Source organism: Mesoplodon mirus (assembly GCF_964341445.2).
Source record: "Mesoplodon mirus genome assembly, chromosome: 3".
Taxonomy (NCBI): Eukaryota; Metazoa; Chordata; class Mammalia; order Artiodactyla; family Ziphiidae; genus Mesoplodon; species Mesoplodon mirus.
Window position 1 is genome coordinate 24,998,837 of NC_138978.1, and position 23,327 is coordinate 25,022,163.

The window sequence follows — 23,327 nt, forward strand, 5'->3', positions numbered from 1 at the left end:
AAGAGAAGCCACTGCAATGAGAAGCCCGAGCACCACAATGAAGAGTAGCCCCGCTTGCTGCAACTAGAGGAAGCCCGTGTGCAGCAAAAAAGAAACAAAGCAGCCAAAACAAACAAACAAACAAAAAATTAAAAATGCTATATAGGCCAAAGAAAAGGTATCTGTGGGCCAGATGTTGATTGTGTGCCGTTTCTTTCCTACGTAAATTCTGTTAGCGTCCAAATCATTGCTGAGAAATAAGATACAGCCAAGAAGAAAAGTCATATCAAGATAACATTATTATATTAAGCCTAAGGTGATTGAAACTTTCAGAGTCTGACAAGTAAGAGCATATTTATGATATGTAGGATAAAATGTTAGCAATTAAAAGTAATTGGGAAATTTAAGATGTGGGTGCACTTGGAATAGTCAGCCTCATTTGCGGTTCAACTAGTTATAAATTCAGCTGAGAGGATCATACTTTTAAAAATAAATAAAATGAAATATGAATATCTTAAAATATAACAATGCAAAACGTCAAACTAAGGTTTTTGCAAATCTTTTCAAGAACTTGATGATCTGATACATTGAGCAGAGGGCTCAGTTTTCAATTAGCGCTAAAATGATTAGTATTTACCTTTTGTTTTGGGAGGGGCAGTGAATTCGTCTCTCAAGGTTTAGTTTTATCAAGTTGAAGTCTTCCTGTCACATAGAAGGGATTTCTGAGAAGTCTTCCGTTTCCCTCTCCTGGTAGACTGCTATCAGGGAAAGCCACAGCAAGACTGAGAAAAGGAGAAATCACCCTTTAAAAGCAATCTGGTGACACATCCATTAGGATGGCTACTATTTTAAAAATAGAAAACAAATGTTGGTGAGGACATAGAGAAATTGGAAACTTTGTGCACTGTTAGTGGGAATGCAAAATAGTGCAGCCACTATGAAATATGGTATGGCAGTTCCTCAAAAAATTGAAAACAAAATCATCATATGATCCAGCAGTTCCATTTCTGGGTATACACCCCAAAGAACTGAAAGCAGGGACTCAGTTACTTGGACACCCATGTTCATAGCAGCGTTATTCACAAAAGCCAAAAGGTGGAAGCAAATCAAGTATCTATTGACAGATGAATCAATAAGCAAAACGTATGTGACATACAATGGAATATTATTCAGCTTTTAAAAAAGGAAAAAAATTCTGATACATGCTAAAATATGGATGAACCTTGAAGACATTATGCTAAGTGAAATAAGCCAGTCACAAAGGACAAATATTGTATGATTCCACTTATATGAGGTACATAGAATAGTCAAATTCATAGGGACAGGAAGTAGAATAATGGTTACCAGGGGCTGGAGAAAAGGAAGAATGGGGAGTTATCATTTAATGGGTATGTTTCCACTCGGGAAGATTAAAAGTTTCCCTACTTCCCTGGTAGCAGATTGGTTAAGAATCTGCCTGCCAACGCAGGGGACACGGGTTCAAGCCCTGGTCTGGGAAGATCCCACCTGCTGCAGAGCAACTAAGCCTGTGCACCACAACTACTGAACCTGTGCTCTAGAGCCTGTGAGCCACAACTACTGAAGCCCGTGCACCTAGAGCCCGTGCTCCGCAACAGAAGAAGCCACCGCAATGAAAAGCACGCGCACCACAAGGAAGAGTAGCCCCCGCTCGCCAAAATCCCACACGCAGCAACGAAGACCCAATGCAGCCAAAAATAAATAAATAAATAAATAGATAGGTAGATTTTTAAAAAAAGTTCGGGCGATAGATAGTGGTGATGGTTGCACAACAGGAAGGTAGCTAATGCCACAGAACTGTACTTGAAAATGGTAAAAAGGTAAATTTTATGTTGTTTGTATTTTAACACAATTAAAAAATTTTTTTAATCCACCCTGGTGTTTATTGAGTATATGCCACAGGCCAGAAATGCGCATTATCTCTGCTAAATTCTTCATATGTATTATCTCCCAAAGTTTTTGACCTGCCATTTAAACCTCCAAGTTCATTTTGCCTCCACATTATAAATACACATATTTTAATCAGAATGTTCTCAACACTGATGAATTTTCATTTAGACTTAATTTCCTGTTCAATTTTTTGTATGGTGAGATTTAGCCATTTCTAATTTTTCCATTTTCAATTTTGCAGAAATCATTGTGAATCAATTCTTTCCTGGGCAAACTTTACAATGAGGGTTAAATTCATCATTCAAATTTGATCCATACCAAATTTTACTGGTTTTTCACATCTGCCACTATAGTTTCATGGGTGCTCATTTCTATCAAGTACAGTTTGATTCAGGGGATTTCTGGTAGTTTTCAATGCTCACAGGATGTGATTCTCCTTTTTTTTTTTCCTAAGACAATTTTACTGGATGGAGTAGCTATTTTCAGTTTTATATTGTACTGATTATTTCCACCAGTAATAATCATTATGAATTGGATAATACTGATAGAATTCTTTTAATATCAAAGAGGCTTTTATAAGTGTTACAGAACACTATTTGTTTAATGCTCAATTTTTTAACTCTTATAGGTAATAATCCTTGAAATCAATCTTTTGGGTATTTAAACATTGTTTACAAATTTAAATATCCTTAAATTTTTAAACTGCAATTAAAGTGCTAGTATGGCTGGCTGATTCTTATGAATACTTCAAATATCTTAAAGAGCAGACAAAATACAAAAATGATAATTGTGAAGTTAATGAAGTTGAAGTTTCAGGGCTCTTTGCTTGCACAGCCTCTTCCAAAGCCCTTCTTTTGTTTAGATACCTCTTTAATATCTTACTTTGCATTCTTTTTCTTAAATAGGGCTACACAAATTGTTTTAGCCTCAGGCCCAACAAAATCTGGTGCCTCCTGTCTCCTGCTTCCTTGGATCATTGCTTTATTTATTTTATCATCCTATGGTTTCTGTAGTATTATTCTTGGCTTTCAAACATTCAGTCAGACTGAAAAGAAAAAGAAATGTCATCTTAATCCAGTTGAGGTTATTGGATCTGGGTCTTCAATCAATTTATTCTTAGTCAGGTCTCATGACTTGCTTGTGTGGTCCAAGGGGACTGTCATCAGGCCACAGATGACTAGGCTGAGCTTCCTTTTTGTAATATCTGTTAGACTTTTAAAGTCATACCTTTCTCTTAGGTTTTCATTGTTTGCAACCTGTCTTTTCTCAAAATCATGGGCTTTCAGTCGCACTTGGGCAGCATTATATAAACTGCTGTCCTGCTTTTTTCTTTTAATTAGTTAATTAATTAATTAATTTATTTATTTATTTTTGACTGCATTGGGTCTTCGTTGCTGGGCGCAGGCTTTCTCTAGTTGTGGAGAGCAATGGCTACTCTTTGTTGTGGTGCGTGGGCTTCTCATTGTGGTGGCTTCTCTAGTTGCGGTGCACAGGCTCTAGGCGCTCAGGCTTCAGTAGCTGTGGCATGCGGGCTCAGTAGTTGTGGCTTGCGGGCTTATTTGCTCTGTGGCATGTGGGATCATTCCCGGACCAGGGCTCGAACCCGTGTCCCCTGCACTGGCAGGCGGATTCTTAACCACTGCACCACCAGGGAAGTCCCCTGATGTCCTGTTTAATACATTGATGGGGACTTTTGCAAGTTTGAAAATTCATGTATTCTTATTGATATACTATTTTGTTATATACTTTATAAATAGGCATCTAATTAATAAAAGAAGCAAAGTGTCCATGTGTGTTTACTTATGAAAATAAACAAGTTAAACATATCCTGTACTAGTCACAGTCTTGTGTGTTTCAACTACCTTTTCATGTTCTTTTTTCTATGTGGACTGTTATCCTGAACTCACGGCCTTTCACAGATGCAAATTCTTCCAAAAACTGTGACAGTAACAATAAGAAAATCATTATCATATTATTATTAATGCTGCAGTTGTCACATCTTGGCCAGTGATGGGTTGGTTCCTTGGACCTATCAGCACTAAGGAACCTCATGTTCCTTAAAGCCTTCTGGCTTTCTGGCAGCAGGAGCGCATCCCACCCCATCCAGCCTAAACTTTTTATTTCCCTAGACACGGCCTCAGTGCTCCTCCTTTGAATGGAGAATGGTACAGGGGGCCGCTGCTGTTAGAGTCCTCTTAGTAGTCACTCAGGAAGGGAAACATTTATCTTTTAAGGTTAGGAGTTTACATGTATTTTTCCAATTTAACATAGCATGTTGCTATACCTTACATTTGTTAAGCTGACAGATAAATTGTGGATAGTTCTTTTCATGCCTTGGAAGAAAGGGCATTAGATTGGCAAAGACATAGGATCTGGGTGTGTCTCTGGATTGGGAGGGCAGGATCTAATGTCCTGCTTTATTCACTTCATCTTCACAGCAACCAAACGAGGTAAGCGCTATCATCATCCCCATTTTACAGACGAGGAAACTGAGCTTCCCAACCTTTTTTTATGTTATATGCGCATGTAGAAAATAGTGCTTGTGTGGCACACTGGACTAAACATATGAGGCTGGCAGGGGCCAGAGGTGCAGGGGCTAAAGGGGCACTCATCCCAGTTTGCCCAGGACTTTCCCATTTTTAAAACTAAAGGTCGGGACTTCACTGGTGGCACAGTGGTTAAGAATCTGCCTGCTGGGGCTTCCCTGGTGGTGCAGTGGTTAAGAATCCACCTGCAATGCAGGGGACACAGGTTCAAGCCCTGGTCCGGGAAGATCCCACATGCCATGGAGCAACTAAGCCTGTGCGCCACAACTACTGAGCCTGCGCTCTAGAGCTGGCGAGCCACAACTACTGAAGCCCGTGTGCCATAATTACTGAAGCCTGCACGCCTACAGCCTGTGCTTCGCAACAAGAGAAACCGCAATGAGAAGCCCACGCACTGCAACAAAGAGTAACCCCTGCTCGACGCAGCTAGAGAAAGCCCGTGCACAGCAACGGAAGACCCAATGCAGCCAAAAAATAAACAAACAAACAAAGAAAGAAATAAAATTAATCTATTAAAAAAAAGAAAAAGAAAAAAAGGATAAAATTAAAAAAAAAAAAAAAGAATCCTCTTGCCGGTGCAGGGGACACACGTTTGAGCCCTGGTCTGAGAAGATCCCACGTGCCATGGAGCAACTAAGCCCGTGTGCCACTACTACTCATGCGGCCCATGAGCCGCAACTACTGAGCCCACGTGCCACAACTACTGAAGCCCGTGCACCTAGAACCCGTGCTCTGCAACAAGAGAAGCCACCACAATGAGAGGCCTGCGCACCGCAACAGAGTAACCCCCGCTCGCTGCAACTAGAGAAAGCCCTGGTGCAGCAACAAAGACCCAACACAGCCAAAAATAAATTAAAAAAAAAAAGACACACACTCAAAAAAACTAAAGGTCTCTTGTCCTGGAAACCCCTCCAGTCCCATTCAAACCAAGATGGTTAATCACCCTTCAGAGGTGTTTGGTTAGCGTCTCCAGCTGCACCAAGCCCAGCCTGCCTGGCTGACCTATGGATGAATATCTCCTTGCTCCTGTGAACTTTTAGTGATGCACTGGTGTGCCTGGATATTCCATGTGAGACTCAGTAATCAGCCTGAGGTCACAGAGCTAGCAAAAAGACCAACCGGACTGAACGCAGCTCTATGTGACTCCTGAGCCCAACTCTTTTTTTTTAAAATTAATTAATTAATTAATTAATTAATGGCTGCATTAGGTCTTCTTTGCTGCGCGCGGGCTTTCTTTGGTTGCGTTGAGGGCTACTCTTCGTTGTGGTGCACGGGTTTCTCATTGTGGTGGCTTCTCTTGTTGCGCAGCACAGGCTCTAGGCACGCAGGCTTCAGTAGTTGCAGCATGCGGGCTCAGTAGTTGTGGCTCATGGGCTCTAGAGCACAGGCTCAGTAGTTGTGGTGCTTGGGCTTAGTTGCTCTGTGGCATGTGGGATCTCCCGGACCAGGGTTCGAACCCGAGTCCCCTGCATTGGCAGGCGGATTCTTAACCACTGCGCCACCAGGGAAGCCCCCTGAGCCCAACTCTTAATCATGATGTTTTTTCCTGTGCCTCCTTTTTGCCCATCCCCTCACCCTTGTCAGCTCTTCTTTACCTTCAAATGCTTAGTACTTTGAGGCTGTTGTCACATTAAACAAACAGAGATGAAAGGGGCTTATTCTTGTTTTTCTCAAACATATTTGCAGTTTTAAAGAGTGCCCAGCATTCACTGCAGCACTATTTACAATAGCCAAGATATGGAAGCAACCTAAATGTCCATCAACAGATGAATGGATAAAGAAGATGTGGTAGTATATACAATGGAATATTACTCAGACATAGAACAGAATGAAATAATGCCATTTGCAGCAACATGGATGGACCTAGAGATTATCATACTAGGTGAAGTAAGTCAGAAAGAGAAAGACAAGTATCATAAGATACCCCTTATATATGGAATCTAAAAAAAAAAAAAGATACAAATGAACTTATTTATAGAACACAAACAGACTCACATACATAGGAAACAAACTTACGGTTACCAAAGGGGAAAAGGAAGGGAAGGGATAAATTAGGAGTTTGCAATGAACACATACACAGTTCTATATATAAAATAGATAATCAACAAGGACCTAGTGTATAGCACAGGGAAATATACTCAGTATTTTGTAATAAGCTATAAGAGGAAGGAATCTGAATAAGAATATATGTATGTATATGTATATGTATAACTGAATCACTGTGCTGTACACCTGAAATGAATACAACATTGTAAATCAAATATACTTCAATTTTAAAAAAGACATTTAAGAAGACCTAAATACATAAAGAAATAGACCAAGTTCATGGGCAGAAAAATTCAATATCATAAAAATATCAAGTTGAGAAGAATTGGCCTGTAGATTCTATGCAATTCTAATAGAGATTCTCAACAAGGTTAAAAAAATAAAATAAAAGGGTGCCCTGGAAGAGGACACGTGCCCAGGAGGACTGATAGAACAGAGATACTTACAAAAGGGTGACAGTGCCTGGTCTGGATGCCTTTTATGAACTTTGGACTTTTCCCCACAGTCATGGGGAGCCACTGAAGGTTTTGAAGCAGAGCAATTACATGATCTTGCTGGCAGATTGAGGGACTGCCCAAGACTGGAGACAGGGTGATCTGTTAGGAGGTTGGAGAAGCAACCAAGGTAGTAATGATGCGGGTCTGAATCAAGGCAGAGGGAGTGAGAAAGAGAGGGACAGATAAAACAGAAGTCATAGGAAAGGGGAAGGTTTAAAATGTCTTTAATTTATTAATTTTTTATTCATCCAACCAGTCTTATTTAGTCCACTATTTATTTATTCAACAAATATATATTTAGTGCCTATTAAGTGCCAAGAGCTATGCTTCCCAAGAACTGACTAGTTTTTTTTGTTTTTGTTTTTTGTTTTTTTTGCGGTACGCGGGCCTCTCACTGCTGTGGCCTCTCCCTCTGCGGAGCACAGGCTCCAGACACACAGGCTCAGTGGCCATGGCTCACGGGCCCAGCCGCTCCACAGCATGCGGGATCTTCCCAGACCGGGACACGAACCCGTGTCCCCTGCATCTGGCAGGCAGACTCTCAACCACTGCGCCACCAGGGAAGCCCCCTGACTCTAGTTTTGAAGCTGGGTCACAATGAGAAATAGATCAGGAACTCAAGAGCAGAAGCAGGCTTCTTCAGTTCATATTTGGCCATGTGAGTTTGTCAGTTGTGGCCAACTTCAGAATTTCTCTCTGGGATCTTTAAGGATCAACCATTACAAAAAAACCCAGCTTAGAGAAGACACAAATTATATAGTATAATTTGAAGCCCCTCAGGTTTCCTTGTTAGATATTCATTCTTTTGGATCAGTCACTGCAGCTGCAAAGGGAAAATTCAATTAATTATTTTATGATCTCTTCACTTCACTGCTCCAAAATCTTCAGTGGTTCCCCATGACCTATAGGATAAAGATCAAGGTCCTTGGAATGGCATCCAAACTGGGCACCATCACAGTTACAGTTTTAGGTTTATCTGTATGAATCTTACTGAAGCCTATTTCTCTCACAAAACTATAGTTTTGTTCATCATTGTATCGCCAGCACCTGGCACTGTTCTTGACCTTCTTGGACTAAGTCCTCTGTGGACTTGGACCCCAGGCCAGCCACAGCTTCCCAGGAGCTCGGAGGCCAGGAATGGACAAAGGTCCTGGGCACTGAAGGACTGACCCCCTCATTCCCATCAGGGTATTTGTTTTATATGCATCACTGAGGTTATAGAACTAAAAGGCTACAGCAAAAATGTGAAGAATGCTTGCCTTTATCAGCTTTCATACCACATGTTTTTCTCCTAAGAGTGATGTGGATTTTCTGGAGATGACAGTTGCCAAGAACCAAATAAGTGCTTTGGGGAAATTTGAAGAAGAGTGGCTGTTTTGTACTTAAGAAGGAATGGTCCCAACCATTTCTCTGCTTCACTTACCTTTTCCAGCAAACTCAGGTCCAGCAGGCCAGGCTGAACACAGGGAGAAGCCATTATCATTTAGGTAACCGGCTTCTGGCAGAGGGCTGAGTGGGGCCTGAAATACCCCCTGGCTCCACTCTGAGCCCTACTGGGGTACCTTTTTCTTTCTTTCTTTCTTTCTTTTCTGGCCACACCACGCAGCTGGTGGGATCCCAGTTCCCCGACCAGGGATCAAACCCGGGCCACTGCAGTGGAAGCACGGAGTCCTAACCACTGGACCACCAGGGAATTCCCGGGGTACCTTTTTCTATTCGTGAAAAGTTACCTTATGGGTTAGTGGTGGTGACAGTGGCCAAAAAGCTGTGGTGTTTAAAAGAAGTCCCTTGGGGCTTCCCTGGTGGCACAGTGGTTGAGAGTCCACCTGCCGATGCAGGGGACGCGGGTTCGTGCCCCGGTCCGGGAAGATCCCACATGCCACGGAGCGGCTAGGCCCATGAGCCATGGCCGCTGAGCCTGCGCGTCCCGAGCCTGTGCTCCGCAATGGGAGAGGTCACAACAGTGAGAGGCCTGCATACCGCAAAAAAATAAAAATAAAAAAATAAAGAAGTCCCTGCATCCAGCCAAAAGCTGAGCAAGACTCTAGCACCCCTCAGAGGGGTTTACAAGGAGCACCTAGGCTCTCTCAGAGGTCTCCCCCTTGTTCCAATTTCAAGCCTAGTCGTTGCCAGCTCCCTGCTCAGCCCTCAGGGAGCTGCCTGCCCTAGACTCCTTGCCCGCCCTCCTTCCCTACGGGTCCCACGGGTTACCTTTTAAGCTAACCTCGACGTGCCCTAGATACTGTTGAGCAGGTATGAATCAGGCCATAGGCTAAGAAAAGCACACTGACTTATTTTCGTTAAATCAAAAGCAGTTGGTCCCTGAGCCCTCTTCTCTCTGCACTGGCAGAAAATTCATCTTGGTGGTTATTTTGATGCCCTCCTCCTCCTTGGGGTGACCCAGGGTCTGAACACAGATAGTGCTTTAGTCTTTTTTTTTTAATTGAAGTATAGTTGATTTACAATATTGTGTTAGTTTCAGAAGTACCACATAGTGATTTGATTTTTTTTTTGCAGATTATATTCCATTATAAGTTATTATAAGATATCGGGTATAATTCTCTATGCTAAACAGTAAATCCTTGTTGCTTATCTATTTTATGTATAGTAGTTTGTATCTGTTAATCCCATACTCCTAATTCATCCCCCCCCTCCCCCTCTCCCCTCCCCCCTTTGGTAACCATAAGTGTGTTTTCTCTGTCTATGAGTCTGTTTCTGTTTTGCATATAGATTCATTTGTATTGTTTTTTAGATTCCACATATAAGTGATATCATATAGTATTTGTATTTTTCTGTCTGACTTATTTCACTAAGCATAATATTCTCTAGGTCTATCCATGTTGCTGCAAATGGCAATATTTCATTCTTCTTTATGGCTAATATTCCATTGTAATAGTCCATATATACACCACATCTTCTCAAGCCAATCGTCTGTTCGTGGGCACTTGGGTTGCTTCCATGTCTCGGCTATTGTAAATAGTGCTGCTATGAACGTTGGGGTGCATGTATCTTTTCAAATTACCGTTTTTGTTTTTTCCAGATATATACCTAGGAGTGGAATTGTTGGATCATACTGTAGTTCTAAGTTTAGTTTTTTAAGAAACCTCCACACTGTTTTCCATAGTGGCTGCACCAATTTACATTCCTATCAACAGTGTAAGAGGGTTCCCTTTTCCCCACATCCTTTCCAGCATTTATTTTTATTTTTATTTATTTATTTTTGTCTTCATTGAGTAGGGTCTTCATTGCTGCATGCAGGCTTTTCTCTAGTTACAGCGAGCAGGGGCTACTCTTCCTTGTGGTGTGCAGGCTTCTCATTGCGGTGGCTTCTCTTGTTGCGGAGCATGGGCTCTAGGCTCACAGGCTTCAGTAGTTGTGTCACGAGGGCTCAGTAGTTGTGGCTCACGGGCTCTAGGGCGCAGGCTCAGTAGTTGTGGTGCACAAGCTTAGTTGCTCCACGGCATGTGGGATCTTCCCAGACCAGGGCTCGAACCTGTGCCCCTGCATTGGCAGGTGCATTCTTAACCACTGCGCCACCAGGGAAGTCCCTATTTGTAGATTTTTTTTGTTGATAGCCATTCTGACCAGTGTGAGATGATACTTCATTGAGCTTTAGATTTGCATTTCTCTAATAATTAGTGATGTTGAGCATCTTTTCATGTGCCTGTTAGCCATCTGTGTGTCTTCTTGGAGCTTTAGTCTTTAGTTGTCTATGGATCCTGCTGATATAGTCAGCGACTAGACTTGTACGGTTCTGAGGGGCCAGAGGTTCTGCTGTGACTCTGACCCCAGGGCTTTGCCAGGCTGGGAGCCTTGTTGATTAGTTTGTGTAATGTCCTTCTTTTTTGCTGAATGTAAGCTCCATGAGAGCAGAGGCTTTGTTTTGCTCACCTCTGTGTCCCTAGGGCCTAGAAGCTAATAGAGTTTGGATAATTATTGAACCCAAGTAAATGTCTCAGACTTCATGTCTGAAGACCAGCTTCCTCCTGGACACCTTGACACTTTTGGAACCCAGCAACTTCCCTCTGCTTCAATGGTTGGGCCAGTCTCCCTTCTCTTATAGGTTCTTCCCTTCTCCTTTCTAGAGGACAAAATCTGGAGGTGGCTGTCTTCAAGAAGCTGTGGCCTTCTACCTGGCCACAGCCTCCCCCAAGGGAGGGGATCTTTACTACCTGCTTAGATCAGGTTTTCAAAAAAGATACAGGGAGAACCTAAATTAACACAACAATTCCCCTGCTACAGTCTATTAATTCCACTCTACTACGAGTTACTCACTCCCTCGTGTAGATCCTCATCGCTTTTCTCTAGGACTACTCTGCCTCGGCCTCCTTGCTGGTCGCCTAGAACAACCATCTTCTACAGAGCCAGTGCATCTTTCTAAGATGCTAATTTGGTTGTGTCTCTCCCCTAGTTAAGACTCTTCCATGGCTCCCCACAGCTCTCAGCTCAAACCACTGAGCACGGCTTGACTCCTGCTTGCTGCCCCGGTTCAGGACCCCAAGCTCCAATATCACCCAACGCAGCTCCCTGGGATGTTCCAGCATCTCTTAGCAGGAGTTGTTTCTTCTTCCTGGAATACCCTCTTCCCCATTTTCTCCTTCTTCTGGCTATCTCTTACTTGTACAGGCAGGCCTCCTGTTCTGAAAAATTTTTATTTTATATTGGAGAATAGTTGATTAACAATGATGTGTTAGTCACAGTTTTACAGCAAAGTGATTCAGTTATACCCATACAAGTATCCATTCTTTTTCAAATTCTTTTCCCATTTAGGTTATTACAGAATATTGAGCTGAGTTTCCTGTGCTATACCATAGGTTCTTGTCTGTTATCTATATTAAATATAGTAGTGTGTACATGTCAATCCCAAACTCCCAATCTATATCTCCCCCCACGCCCTTTCCCCCTAGTAACCATAAATTCGTTCTCTAACTCTGTGTTTCTGGTTTGTAAATAAGTTCATCTGTATCATTTTTTAAGATTCTGCATATAAGTGATATCACATGATAATTTGTCTTTTTATGATAATCTCCAGGTCCATCCATGTTGCTGCAAATGGCATTATTTCATTCTTTTTAATGGCTGAGTAATATTCCATTATATATATGTACCACATCTTTATCCATTCCTCTGTTGATGAACCTTTAGGTTGCTTCCATGTCTTGGCTATTGTAAACAGTGCTGCAGTGAACATCAGGGTACATGTATCCTTTTGAACCACTGTTTTCTCCAGATATATACCCAGGAGTGGATTGCTGAATCATATGGTAGCTCTATTCTTAGTTCTTTAAGGAACCTCCATATTGTTCTCCATAGTGGCTGTACCAATTTACATTCTCACCAACAGTGCAGGAGGGTTCTCTCCTCTCCACACCCTCTCCAGCATTTACTGTTTGTAAACTTTTTGATGATGGCTGTTCTGACTGGTGTAAGGTGATATCTCATTGTAGTTTTGATTTGCATTTCTCTAATACTTAGTGATGTTGAGCATCTTTTCATGTGCCTCTTGGCCATCTGTACGTCTTCTTTGGAGAAATGCAAGCAGACTTCATTTTCTTGTGCTTCACTTTATTGCACTTTGCAGATGATGAGTTTTTTACAAATTGGTGTTTGGCAACCCTGCGTCAAGCAAGTCTATTGGTGCTATTTGTCCAACAGCATTTGTCAGTTCGTGTCTCTGTGTCATATGTCAATAATTTTCACAATATTTCAAACATGTTCACTATCATTATATTTGTTACAGTGATCTGTGATAATAAGTGATCTTTGATGATGTTACTATTGTAATTGTTTTGGGGTGGCATGAAACGTGCCCCTGTAAGTCAGAGAACTTAATCCATAAATGTTGTGTGTGTTCTGACTGCTCCACTGACCAGCTGTTTCCCCATCTCTTTCCCTCTCCTTTATCCTCCCTATTCTCTGGGACACAACAATATTGAAATTGGGCCAATTAATAACCCTACAGTGGCCTCTAAGTAGTCAAGTGAAAGGAAGAGTCAATTGATGTGACAAAGTTTATTGTGGTCTTATTTTAAGAAATTGCCACAGGGACTTCCCTGGTGGCGCAGTGGTTAAGAATCCGCCTGCCAATGCAGGGGAAACGGGTTCGAGCCCTGGTCCAGGAAGATCCCACATGCCGCGGAGCAATTAAGCTCGTGTGCCACAACTACTGAGCCCACGTGCCACAACTACTGAAGCCCGCGCGCCAGAGCCCATGCTCCGCAACAAGAGAGGCCACCGCAATAAGTCCGCACGGGGCAACGAAGAGTAGTCCCCACTCACCGCAACTAGAGAAAGTCTGCTTGCAGCAATGAAGACCCAACACAGCCAACAATAAATAAATAAATAAATAAATAAATAAAAGGAAATGTCCACAGCCACCCCAGCCTTCAGCATCTGCCACCCTGATCAGTCAGCCGCCATCAACATGGAGGCAAGATCCTCCTCCAGCAAAGAGATTACGACTCACTGAAGGCTCAAATGATGGTTAGCATATTTTAGCAATAAAATATTTTTAAATTAAGGCATGTACATTTTTAAAACATAATGCTATTGCACACTTAATAGACTACAAATAGTGTAAACATAACTTTTACATGCACTGGGAAACCAAAAAATTCATGTGACTTGGTTTATTAATTTTTTTTAAAATAAATAAATAAATTTATTTATTTATTTTTGGCTGCATTGGGTCTTTGTTGCTGCGCGTGGGCTTTCTCTAGTTGTGGCGAGTGGGGGCTTCTCTTCGTTGTGGTGCACGGGCTTCTCATTGCGGTGGCTTCTCTTGTTGCAGAGCACGGGCTCTAGGCACGTGGGCTTCAGTAGTTGTGGCTCACAGGCTCTAGAGCGCAGGCTCAGTAGTTGTGGCCCACCGGCTTAGTTGCTCCACGGCATGTGAGATCTTCCCAGACCAGGGCTCGAACCCGTGCCCCCTGCATTGGCAGGTGGATCCTTAACCACTGCGCCACCAGGGAAGTCCATGACTTGATTTATTTGATATTCGCTTTATCATGGTGGTCTGAAACTGAACCTGCGATATCTCTGAGGTATACCTTTATGTTAAGATTAAGCTGGTGGGACAAGCATACAATTATGTACCTTGAGATGCAATGCAGCAGGAAGGACACAAGACCACATGAGACGTCATCTTGCCAAAAAAAATCAAATCTAAATGTCATCAAACTTCTAGATCTAACTACCAGTTTATAGGAAATATGGGGGACAGAAGAAAAACTTAAATGATAGCACAAAGAAACAATCAGCCAAATACTCCAGAATGTGGGAAATTTCATAGGACAAATGACCTGGTTCCACTGACAAAGAACAAGCAAAAGCGGGGAGGGAGAGAGACCTAACATTAAAGAGAGACTTAAGGGACACATCAGCCGCATGCAATGTGTGGACCTGGTTTGGATCCTGATTTGAACAAACCAGTTGTAAAAAAGGGTACTATGAGACAATCAGGGAAGTTTAAACATTGACCGGGTATCTACCTGGTGGTAGTAAGGAATTACTATTGAGATAGGCTGGGACCTGGGACCCTCTATGGGAGTGCCTTCACTTGCACCTGGGCAAATGTCTCCTTGAGCAACAGAAGACAAAGAACCTATAAGTGGCTAAAAATAACTGCAAACATGAGCAGTTGGGACAATTATGAACAATAAGATACAAAAAGGCCACAAACCAACTGCCACTTCTGAGGTGCTGGGAGCAAAAGCAGGGTACTACGCATGATCCCCACACACAGCACCACCAAGGGATGGGCAGACCATCTAAGTCACCCCTCCAGCCGGACCCACTGATCCGCCCCATACCCTCATCCCATTTGAAGAGCCAGCCCTCCTCCTTGGAGCGCAAGCAAGGGCTGTTTCTTGTTTTCCTCCCTCATGCTGCAGCATGAGCCCCAGTAAAGCCTTGCCTGAATTTCTCATCTGGTCTCTTATGAATTTCTGTTGACTGAAGAGTCCAGGGATCCCAGGTTGGCAACATTATTATTTTTTTAGATCTGCTATGGTATTATCATTGGGTTAGAAAAAGAGAATCCTTATCTTTTAGAGATATATACTAAAGTGTTTATGGGCAAAATGATATGATCTCTGGACTTGACTTTAAAATAATCCATCGGGGTTGGGGTGGGGGTACAGTAGAAGTAAGATTGGCCGTGAGTTCATAACTGCTGTTGCTGGAGGATGGGTACTGGGGGTTCCTTACACTATTCTTTCTACTCTTATTTATGTTTGTCAATTTCCATAATGAAAGAAGAGATGAAGCCTGTGTCACCTCCTCCCAGAAAGCCCTCTCACTTTCCTCAGTGGGTTAGAGCCCTCCTCTGGGCTTGTCAAGCCACCTAACACACTGAACGGCAGTCCAGTGGCTTACTTCTCCCTCCTGAGGGCAGGGTGGCCTTGGGTCCCCTCTATCTCCATGGAACATGGTTTCCAGCATAAATGAGCAGATGACTCTTAGTCTTGGTCCGTTTGTGGTCAAGCATCTCGATCTCCAACAAGCAGTTATGTTCCTTTGATGGCAAAGCCCTGACATTTTATATGGTATGTTTGTTCTGCTGGGGTGGGGCAACATGAAAGCTTCAAAAGTAGTTATTTGCCTGTCATTGACTGGAGTCGAGTGAGTCTCTTGGAGATTCCAGTTGCAGGCTGTACCAACATTCTTTGAGGATCTGGCAGGACTGGTGCTGCTTCCTACTTGAGAGTCCAAAGTCCTGGCAGGTACAGCTCCTTGGGCAAACCCTGCTCACACCCTGCCGGGCAAAGGAAGAAAAGCCAGAGGAGCCAAACGCCTCCAGTGTCTGGGAGTGAGAGGACAGGAATTCTGCTCTGGTGTGTGGCCACCAACACCTAGTTGGGAAGCCTGTGGCTCGAACACTTGCTCCGGGAGAACCCGATGGCTCCCATGAGGCGAGCCCCCAGGATGAGGCTGCCCGAGCTGCTGATTTTCCTGGCCCACTGGGGAGTCACCAGGGCTGGACAAGGTAGGCACTGAGAAAGCCTGTGATCTCTCTGTTTGGTACTATGAACTCAGGGTCTAGGGCTGCTGGAAACTGCTCACAGAAAGCTGAAAATGCTGATAAAACTAGCAAGGCAGGGAGCTAGGCTGAGGATACTGGGTGAGAGAGTTAGTGGGTGGTGGATGTGCTGTTTGAGCCTGAGATTTTAAGTGGGGTGACAGCTGGCCACAGGAGGGACATTGACATTTTTCAGAGGTGTGGATATGTAAGAGCCAGCCAGCTGGTAGAGGTAGAAGGTGGCAGGAAGATTCAAGAATTCATTCAAAAAATATTGGTTGAGTAGCTCTCAAATCTAGTATTTTATTCAAACTCTGCTGAGGCATTTTACTAACCTCATTCCCTTTTAAAAAAAAATTATTTATTTATTTATTTATTTATGCTGGGTCTTAGTTGTGGCAGGTGGGCTCCTTAGTTGCAGCTCGCAGGTTTCCTTAGTTGCAGCATGCTGGCTCCTTAGTTGTGGCATGCAAACTCTTAGTTGCAGCATGCATGTGGGATCTAGTTCTCTGACCAGGGGTCGAACCCCAGGCCCCCTGCATTGGGAGTGCAGAGTCTTAACCACTGCACCATCAGGGAAGTCCCCTCATTCCCTTTTTGACCTGTAAAACACTTTAGAATTTCCTAACAGAGTTTACTCTTGTTTAGAAATTTGCAAGGGCTTCTTTTCCGCAAATGGCACCAGCAGATTATAATTTTGGCAACAATGTAGGTCTTAGTACCACCAGACTTTGACCTACATCATTCATGGTATAAGCTTTACCCTTGCAAGATAACTCCTATCTCTCTCTTAGAAAGAAATCAGTTAGCCAGACTTATCAAGAAAAAAAGGGAGTAGACTCGAAGCAATAGAATTAGAAATGAAAAAGGAGAAGTAACAACTGACACTGCAGAAATACAAAGGATCATGAGAGATTACCACAAGAAACTATATGCCAATAAAATGGACAACCTGGAAGAAATGGACAAAGTCTTAGAAAAACACAACCTTCCGAGACTGAACCAGGAAGAAATAGAAAATATAAACAGACCAATCACAAGCACTGAAATTGAAACTGTGATTAAGAATCTTCCAACAAAAAAAGCCCAGGACCAGATGGCTTCACAGGCGAGTTCTATCAAACATTTGGAGAAGCCTATCCTTCTCAAACTCTTCCAAAATATAGCAGAGAGAGGAACACTCCCAAACTCATTCTACGAGGCCACCATCACCCTGATACCAAAACCAGATAAAGATGCCACACAAAAATGAAAACTACAGGCCAGTATCACTGATGGACATAGAGGCAAAAATCCTCAACAAAATACTAGCAAACAGAATCCAATAGCACATTAAAAGGATCATACACCATGATCAAGTGGGATTTATCCCAGGGATGCAAGCATTCTTCAATATACGCAGATCAATCAATGTGATAAACCATATTAACAAACTGAAGGAGAAAAACCATATGATCATCTCAATAGATGCAGAAAAAGCTTTTGACAAAATTCAACACCTATTTATGATAAAAACCCTCCAGAAAGTAGGATAGAGGGAACTTACCTCAACATAATAAAGGCCATATATGACAAACCCACATCCAACATCCTTCTCAATGGTGAAAAACTGAAACCATTTCCTCTAAAATCAGGAACAAGACAAGGTTGCCCACTCTCACCACTATTATTCAACATAGTTTGGAAGTCTTAGCCTCAGCAATCAGAGAAGAAAAAGAAATAAAAGGAATAAAAATCGGAAAAGAAGAAGTAAACTTGTCACTGTTTGCAGATGACATGATACTATACATAGAGAATCCTAAAGATGCTACAAGAAAAACTATTAGAGCTAATCAATGAATTTGGTAAAGTAGCAGGATACAAAATTAATGCACAGAAATCTCTGGCATTCCTATACACGAATGATGAAAAATCTGAAAGAGAAACTAAGGAAACACTCCCATTTGCCATTGCAACAAAAAGAATAAAATACCTAGGAATAAACTTACTCAAGGAGACAAAAGACCTGTATGCAGAAAACTATAAGATACTGATGAAAGAAATTAAAGATGATACAAACAGATGGAGAGATATACCATGCTCTTGGATTGGAAGAATCAACATTGTGAAAATGACTATACTACCCAAAGCAATCTACAGATTCAATGCAATCCCTATCAAACTACCAATGGCATTTTTCACAGAACTAGAACAAAAAAATTCACAATTTGTATGGAAACACAAAAGATCCCAAATAGCCAAAACAATCTTGAGAAAGAAAAACGGAGCTGGAGGAATCAGACTCCCTGACTTTAGACCATACTACAAAGCTACAGTGATCAAGACAACATGGTACTGGCATAAAAACAGAAATATAGATCAGTGGAACAGGATAGAAAGCCCAGAGATAAGCCCGTACACATATGGTCACCTTATCTTTGACAAAGGAGGCAAGAATATACAATGGAGAAAAGACAGCCTCTTCAATAAGTGGTGCTGGGAAAACTGGACTGCTTCATGTAAAAGTGAAATTAGAACACTCCCTAACACCATACACAAAAATAAACTCAAAATGGATTAAAGACCTAAATGTAAGGCCAGACACTATCAAACTCTTAGAGGAAAACATAGGCAGAACACTCTATGACATAAATCACAGCAAGATCCTTTTTGACTCACCTCCTAGAGAAATGTAAATAAAAACAAAAATAAACAAATGGGACCTAATGAAACTTCAAAGCTTTTGCACAGCAAAGGAAACCATAAACAAGCTGAAAAGACAACCCTCAGAATGGGAGAAAATATTTGCAAACGAAGGAGCTGGCTAAGGATTAATCTCCAAAATATACAAGTAGCTCATGCAGCTCAATATTCAAAGAACAAACAACCCAGTCCAAAAATGGGCAGAAGACCTAAATAGATATTTCTCCAAAGAAGATATACCGGTTGCCAACAAACACATGAAAGGATGCTCAACATCACTAATCATTAAAGAAATGCAAGTCAAAACCACAATGACGTATCACCTCACACTGGTCAGAATGGGCATCATCAAAAAATCTACAAACAACAAATGCAGGAGAGGGTGTGGAGAAAAGGGAACACTCTTGCACTGTTGGTGGTCATGTAAATTGATACAGCCACTATGGAGAACAGTATGGAGGTTCCTTAAAAAACTAAAAATAGAACTACCATATGACCCAGCAATCCCACTACTGGGCATATACCCTGAGAAAACCATAATTCAAAAAGTCATGTACGGGCTTCCCTGGTGGCGCAGTGGTTGAGAGTCCGCCTGCCAATGCAGGGGACACGGGTTCGTGCCCTGGTCCGGGAAGATCCCACATGCCACGGAGCGGCTAAGCCTGTGAGCCATGGCCGCTGAGCCTGCACGTATGGAGACTGTGCTCCACAGCAGGAGAGGCCGCAACAGTGAGAGGCCTGCGTACTGCAAAAAAAAAAAAAAAAAAGTCATGTACTATAATGTTCACTGCAGCTCTATTTACAATAGCCAGGACATGGAAGCAACCTAAGTGTCCATCGACAGATGAATAGATAAAGAAGATGTGGTACATATATACAATGGAATATTACTCAGCCATAAAAAGAAACAAAATTGAGTTATTTGTGGTGAGGTGGATGGACCTAGAGACTATCATACAGAGTAAACTAAGTCAGAAGGAGAAAAACATATACCGTATGCTAACACATATATATGGAATCTAAAAAAAAAAATGGTTCTGAAGAACCTAGGGGCAGGACAGGAATAAAGACGCAGATGTAGAGAATGGACTTGTGGACACGGGGAGGGGGAAAGGTAAGCTGGGACAAAGTGACAGAGTGGCGTGGACATATATACACTGCCAAATGTAAAATAGATAGCTAGTGGGAAGCAGCCGCATAGCACAGGGAGATCAGCTCTGTGCTTTGTGACCACCTAGAGGCATGGGATAGGGAGGGTGGGAGGGAGACGCAAGAGGGAGGGGATATGGGGATATATGTATACATATAGCTGATTCACTTTGTTATACAGCAGCAACTAACACAACATTGTAAAGCAATTATATGCCAATAAAGATGTTAAAAACAAAAAACGAGATCAGGTTAGCAAATGATATAAAAACTTCGTTGTTTGGGACTTCCCTGGTGGTCCAGTGGTAAAGAATCCGCCTTCCAATGCAGGGAATGCAGGTTTGATCTCTGGTCAGGGAACTAAGATCCCACATGCTGCGGGGCAACTAAACCCGCGCGCCACAACTATTGAGCTCCCGCGCCTCAACTACAGAAGCCCACATACCGCAAACTACAGAGCCCATGTGCCCTGGAGCCTGCGTGCCACAACTAGAGAAAGAAAAACCTGCACGCCACAACTAGAGAGAAGCCTGCGCACCACAACCAAACATCCCGCATGCCTCAACTAAGACCTGATGCAGCCAATAAATAAATAAATAATAAATTAAAAAAAATTTTTTGTTGCTTTTCAAGACAAAGACAAGCTTTCCTAAGCTTGAATTTATAGTTATTAAAAAAGAAAACAAAATAAACAAGCAAACAAACAACAACAATAAATCAAGACAGAAGAAAAAGAATGTCCTGGGCAATAAAAGAATTATTTTAAACAAAAATCATGTCATGCACTATTCTAGGAACTAGGGACGCGACAGAAATAAACAAAAGTCCCAGAGCTGGTGAAGCATTCCTTCACCTCCGGAGAAACCTCTGAAAGACACAGGAACAAAGAAATACATATTCCAGGAAATAACAAGTGTTATGGAGAATAATAAAGCAGAATAAAGGGGTGGAGAGGATGGCGGGGGGGAGATACTTAAGGGATAGCCAGAGAAGAGCTGTCGAATAAAATGACATTTGATCAGAGATTTAAGGCAGCAAGGGAGAGAGCCACGTGGACGTCCAGGAGAAGAACATTCCAGCAGGATAGGACGGAAATTGCACAGGCCCTGAGGGGGACGCACAGGTAACGTGTGTGAGGAAGAGCCTGAGGCCAGCTGGCTGGAGCAGAGAGGATGGGGAGGGTGTGGGGAGGGATGTCAGGGGTTACAGGGGTGGGGGGTGCTGGTGGCAGCTCATGTATAAACCTGTAGACAATTTTAAGAACTCAGAGTGAAATGGGACATCCTTAGAGGGTCTGGGACAGAGCTGTGGTGTGATCTGACTTGTGTGGGTTTAAAAGGACCCTTGGGCTGTTGTACGGAGAAGCGCCTGTGATGGGGTAAAGGTGGGGTGAGCAAGTGATCTCAGTTTGCCTGAGACTTTCCTGGTTTTAGCACTTAAATTTGGGCATCCTTGGCAGTCCCTCAGTCCTGGGCAAACTGGGATGGCTGCTCATCCTGGTAAAGGAGAAGGAGCAAAACCAGTGATGAGGTTACTGCCACCATCCAGGGAGAGGAGGGCTGCTGGGAGATGGTCTGACTCAGGACAAGACTTGCTGACAGGACTTCCCTGGTGGCGCAGTGGTTAAGAATCCGCCTGCCAATTCCGGGGACATGGGTTCGAGCCCCGGTCCGGGAAGATCCCACATGCCGCAGAGCAACTAAGTCCGTGAGCCACAACTACTGAGCCTGTGCTCTAGCGCCTGCGAGCCACAGCTACTGAGCCCACGTGCCACAACTACTGAAGCCTGTGTGCCTTGAGCCCGTGCTCTGCAACATGAAAAGCCCGGGCACTGCAACAAAGAGTAGCCCCCCGCTCGCCACAACTAGAGAAAGCCTGTGTGCAGCAACGAAGAACCAACGCAGCCAAAAATAAATAAAATTAAAAGAAAAAAGACTCGCTGACGGAGGGTGTGAGAGAAGGAGGACTCAGAGGCGACTCCAAGGTTTTTGTATCAGCAGCTGGAAGGACGAGGTCGTCATTTGCTGAGATGTGGGAGGAGGAGAGGGCGGTTTGATTTGGAACATGCCGTGAGAGGGTGTGTCATTCCCTGGGAGGGTGACTGCTTGGGAGAAGGTCAAGAGTGGCCGTTCTCCATTTACTTGGACACAGAGATCCTCTTCCCCTCTGGGGGGCTCAGGACCCTGCCAGTTTGACTGGAGACTTAGGAATGATTGAAAGTATCTCCACCCCCTCACTGTTTCACTTTTAAATATGTTTTCTTAGAAATCCAAATGCCAGCAGGCACCCCCTTCCCAAGCCCAGGGTCTTAGTGGTTAAAAAGAATCTCCCCTGCCACCAAAGGCACTAAGATGTTTATTGCAGTGCTGTTTATAATAATGGAAAATGCTAACAGCAATAGAATAGCTGAATAGATTATGGTAAAATATTAAGTAACATTTATTAAGTACTTACTATGTGGCAGGCACTGCTAAAATTTTTACATGATATCCTCACAACAACCTTGTGAAGTAGGGATTATCAGCAAGGAAACTGAGCCTTAGAGAAGTTAAATAACTCACTCAAGATCACACATCTAGTTAAGTGTCTGAGTCTGGACATGAACCCCGGCTGTACATCTTCAATCTGTTTATAAAATAATGTTATATAAAAACACACGAAGAGGGACTTCCCTGGTGGCACAGTAGATAAGGCTCCACGCTCCCAATTCAGGGGGCCCAGGTTCGATCCCTGGTCAGGGAACTAGACCCCACATGCCGCACCTAAGGAGCCCACATGCTGCAACTAAGGAGCCAGTGAGCCGCAACTAAGACCCAGTGCAACCAAATAAATAAATAATTAATTAAAAAAAATAAATAAAATTACACAAACAACAGTAAGGAAAATAGCCAAGAAGTGCTAACATTTATTTTCTGAGCACTTATGATACGCCATGCTTGTGCTTGGTGCTTGACATATGCTGTCCTTTTAAAACCTATTTGAAAAATGAAACGAAAAAACCTCCTTTGATTTTTTTTTTTCAAGGACGAAGTTAATTTTGCCTTTAATTGGCAGTGTCTTTGAGAAATGTTTTCATCAAAGGGGGTATTATATTCATAAAACAAAACAGAACAAAGTTACTCTTGCGAGGGGGTCATCACCGGACTGGCCTCTGTGTCTCCGTGTGTGACATTCTGTGCCCTCTCAGTCAGCTGGTGGGCATCTCTTCCTCCGATTAATTCTTGGGCTGCAGCCTGTCCTCTGTCTTGTCCAGGCCTCCCTGTCACATCCCCCGCCACACACGCTCCTCCAAGGACAGGCACAGAGCACCCCAGCCGCTGGCAGTTCAGGACTTGACCAAGGACGCAGAGCAAACAGGCACCAAATCACCCCAAGGAATCAGGGGAGGAGGGCGGCAAGGGGAGGAGACGGCAGGGAACGCCCCTCCCCCCTCCTGTGACCCACACACGCAGCAATTTCTTGCATGAAGTGAACCCCAACTTTCAGAAACAATCCTTACAG

The 23,327-nt window shown here is 43.1% G+C and overlaps 1 protein-coding gene across 2 annotated transcripts in view; it reads left to right on the top strand.

The window, feature by feature from the left end:
• The first annotated feature begins 15,707 nt into the window (after positions 1-15,707).
• The window catches only part of SMPDL3B (sphingomyelin phosphodiesterase acid like 3B), a 31,930-nt gene continuing 24,310 nt past the window's right edge, over positions 15,708-23,327 (top strand). The window contains exon 1 of one of the 2 annotated variants that reach the window (XM_082614019.1): positions 15,708-15,962. In XM_082614019.1, coding sequence (XP_082470145.1) covers positions 15,875-15,962 — 88 coding nt within the window. In that variant the 5' untranslated portion in view covers positions 15,708-15,874. The remainder of the gene's footprint in view (positions 15,963-23,327) is intronic. The other variant, XM_082614018.1, reaches the window with a different exon arrangement.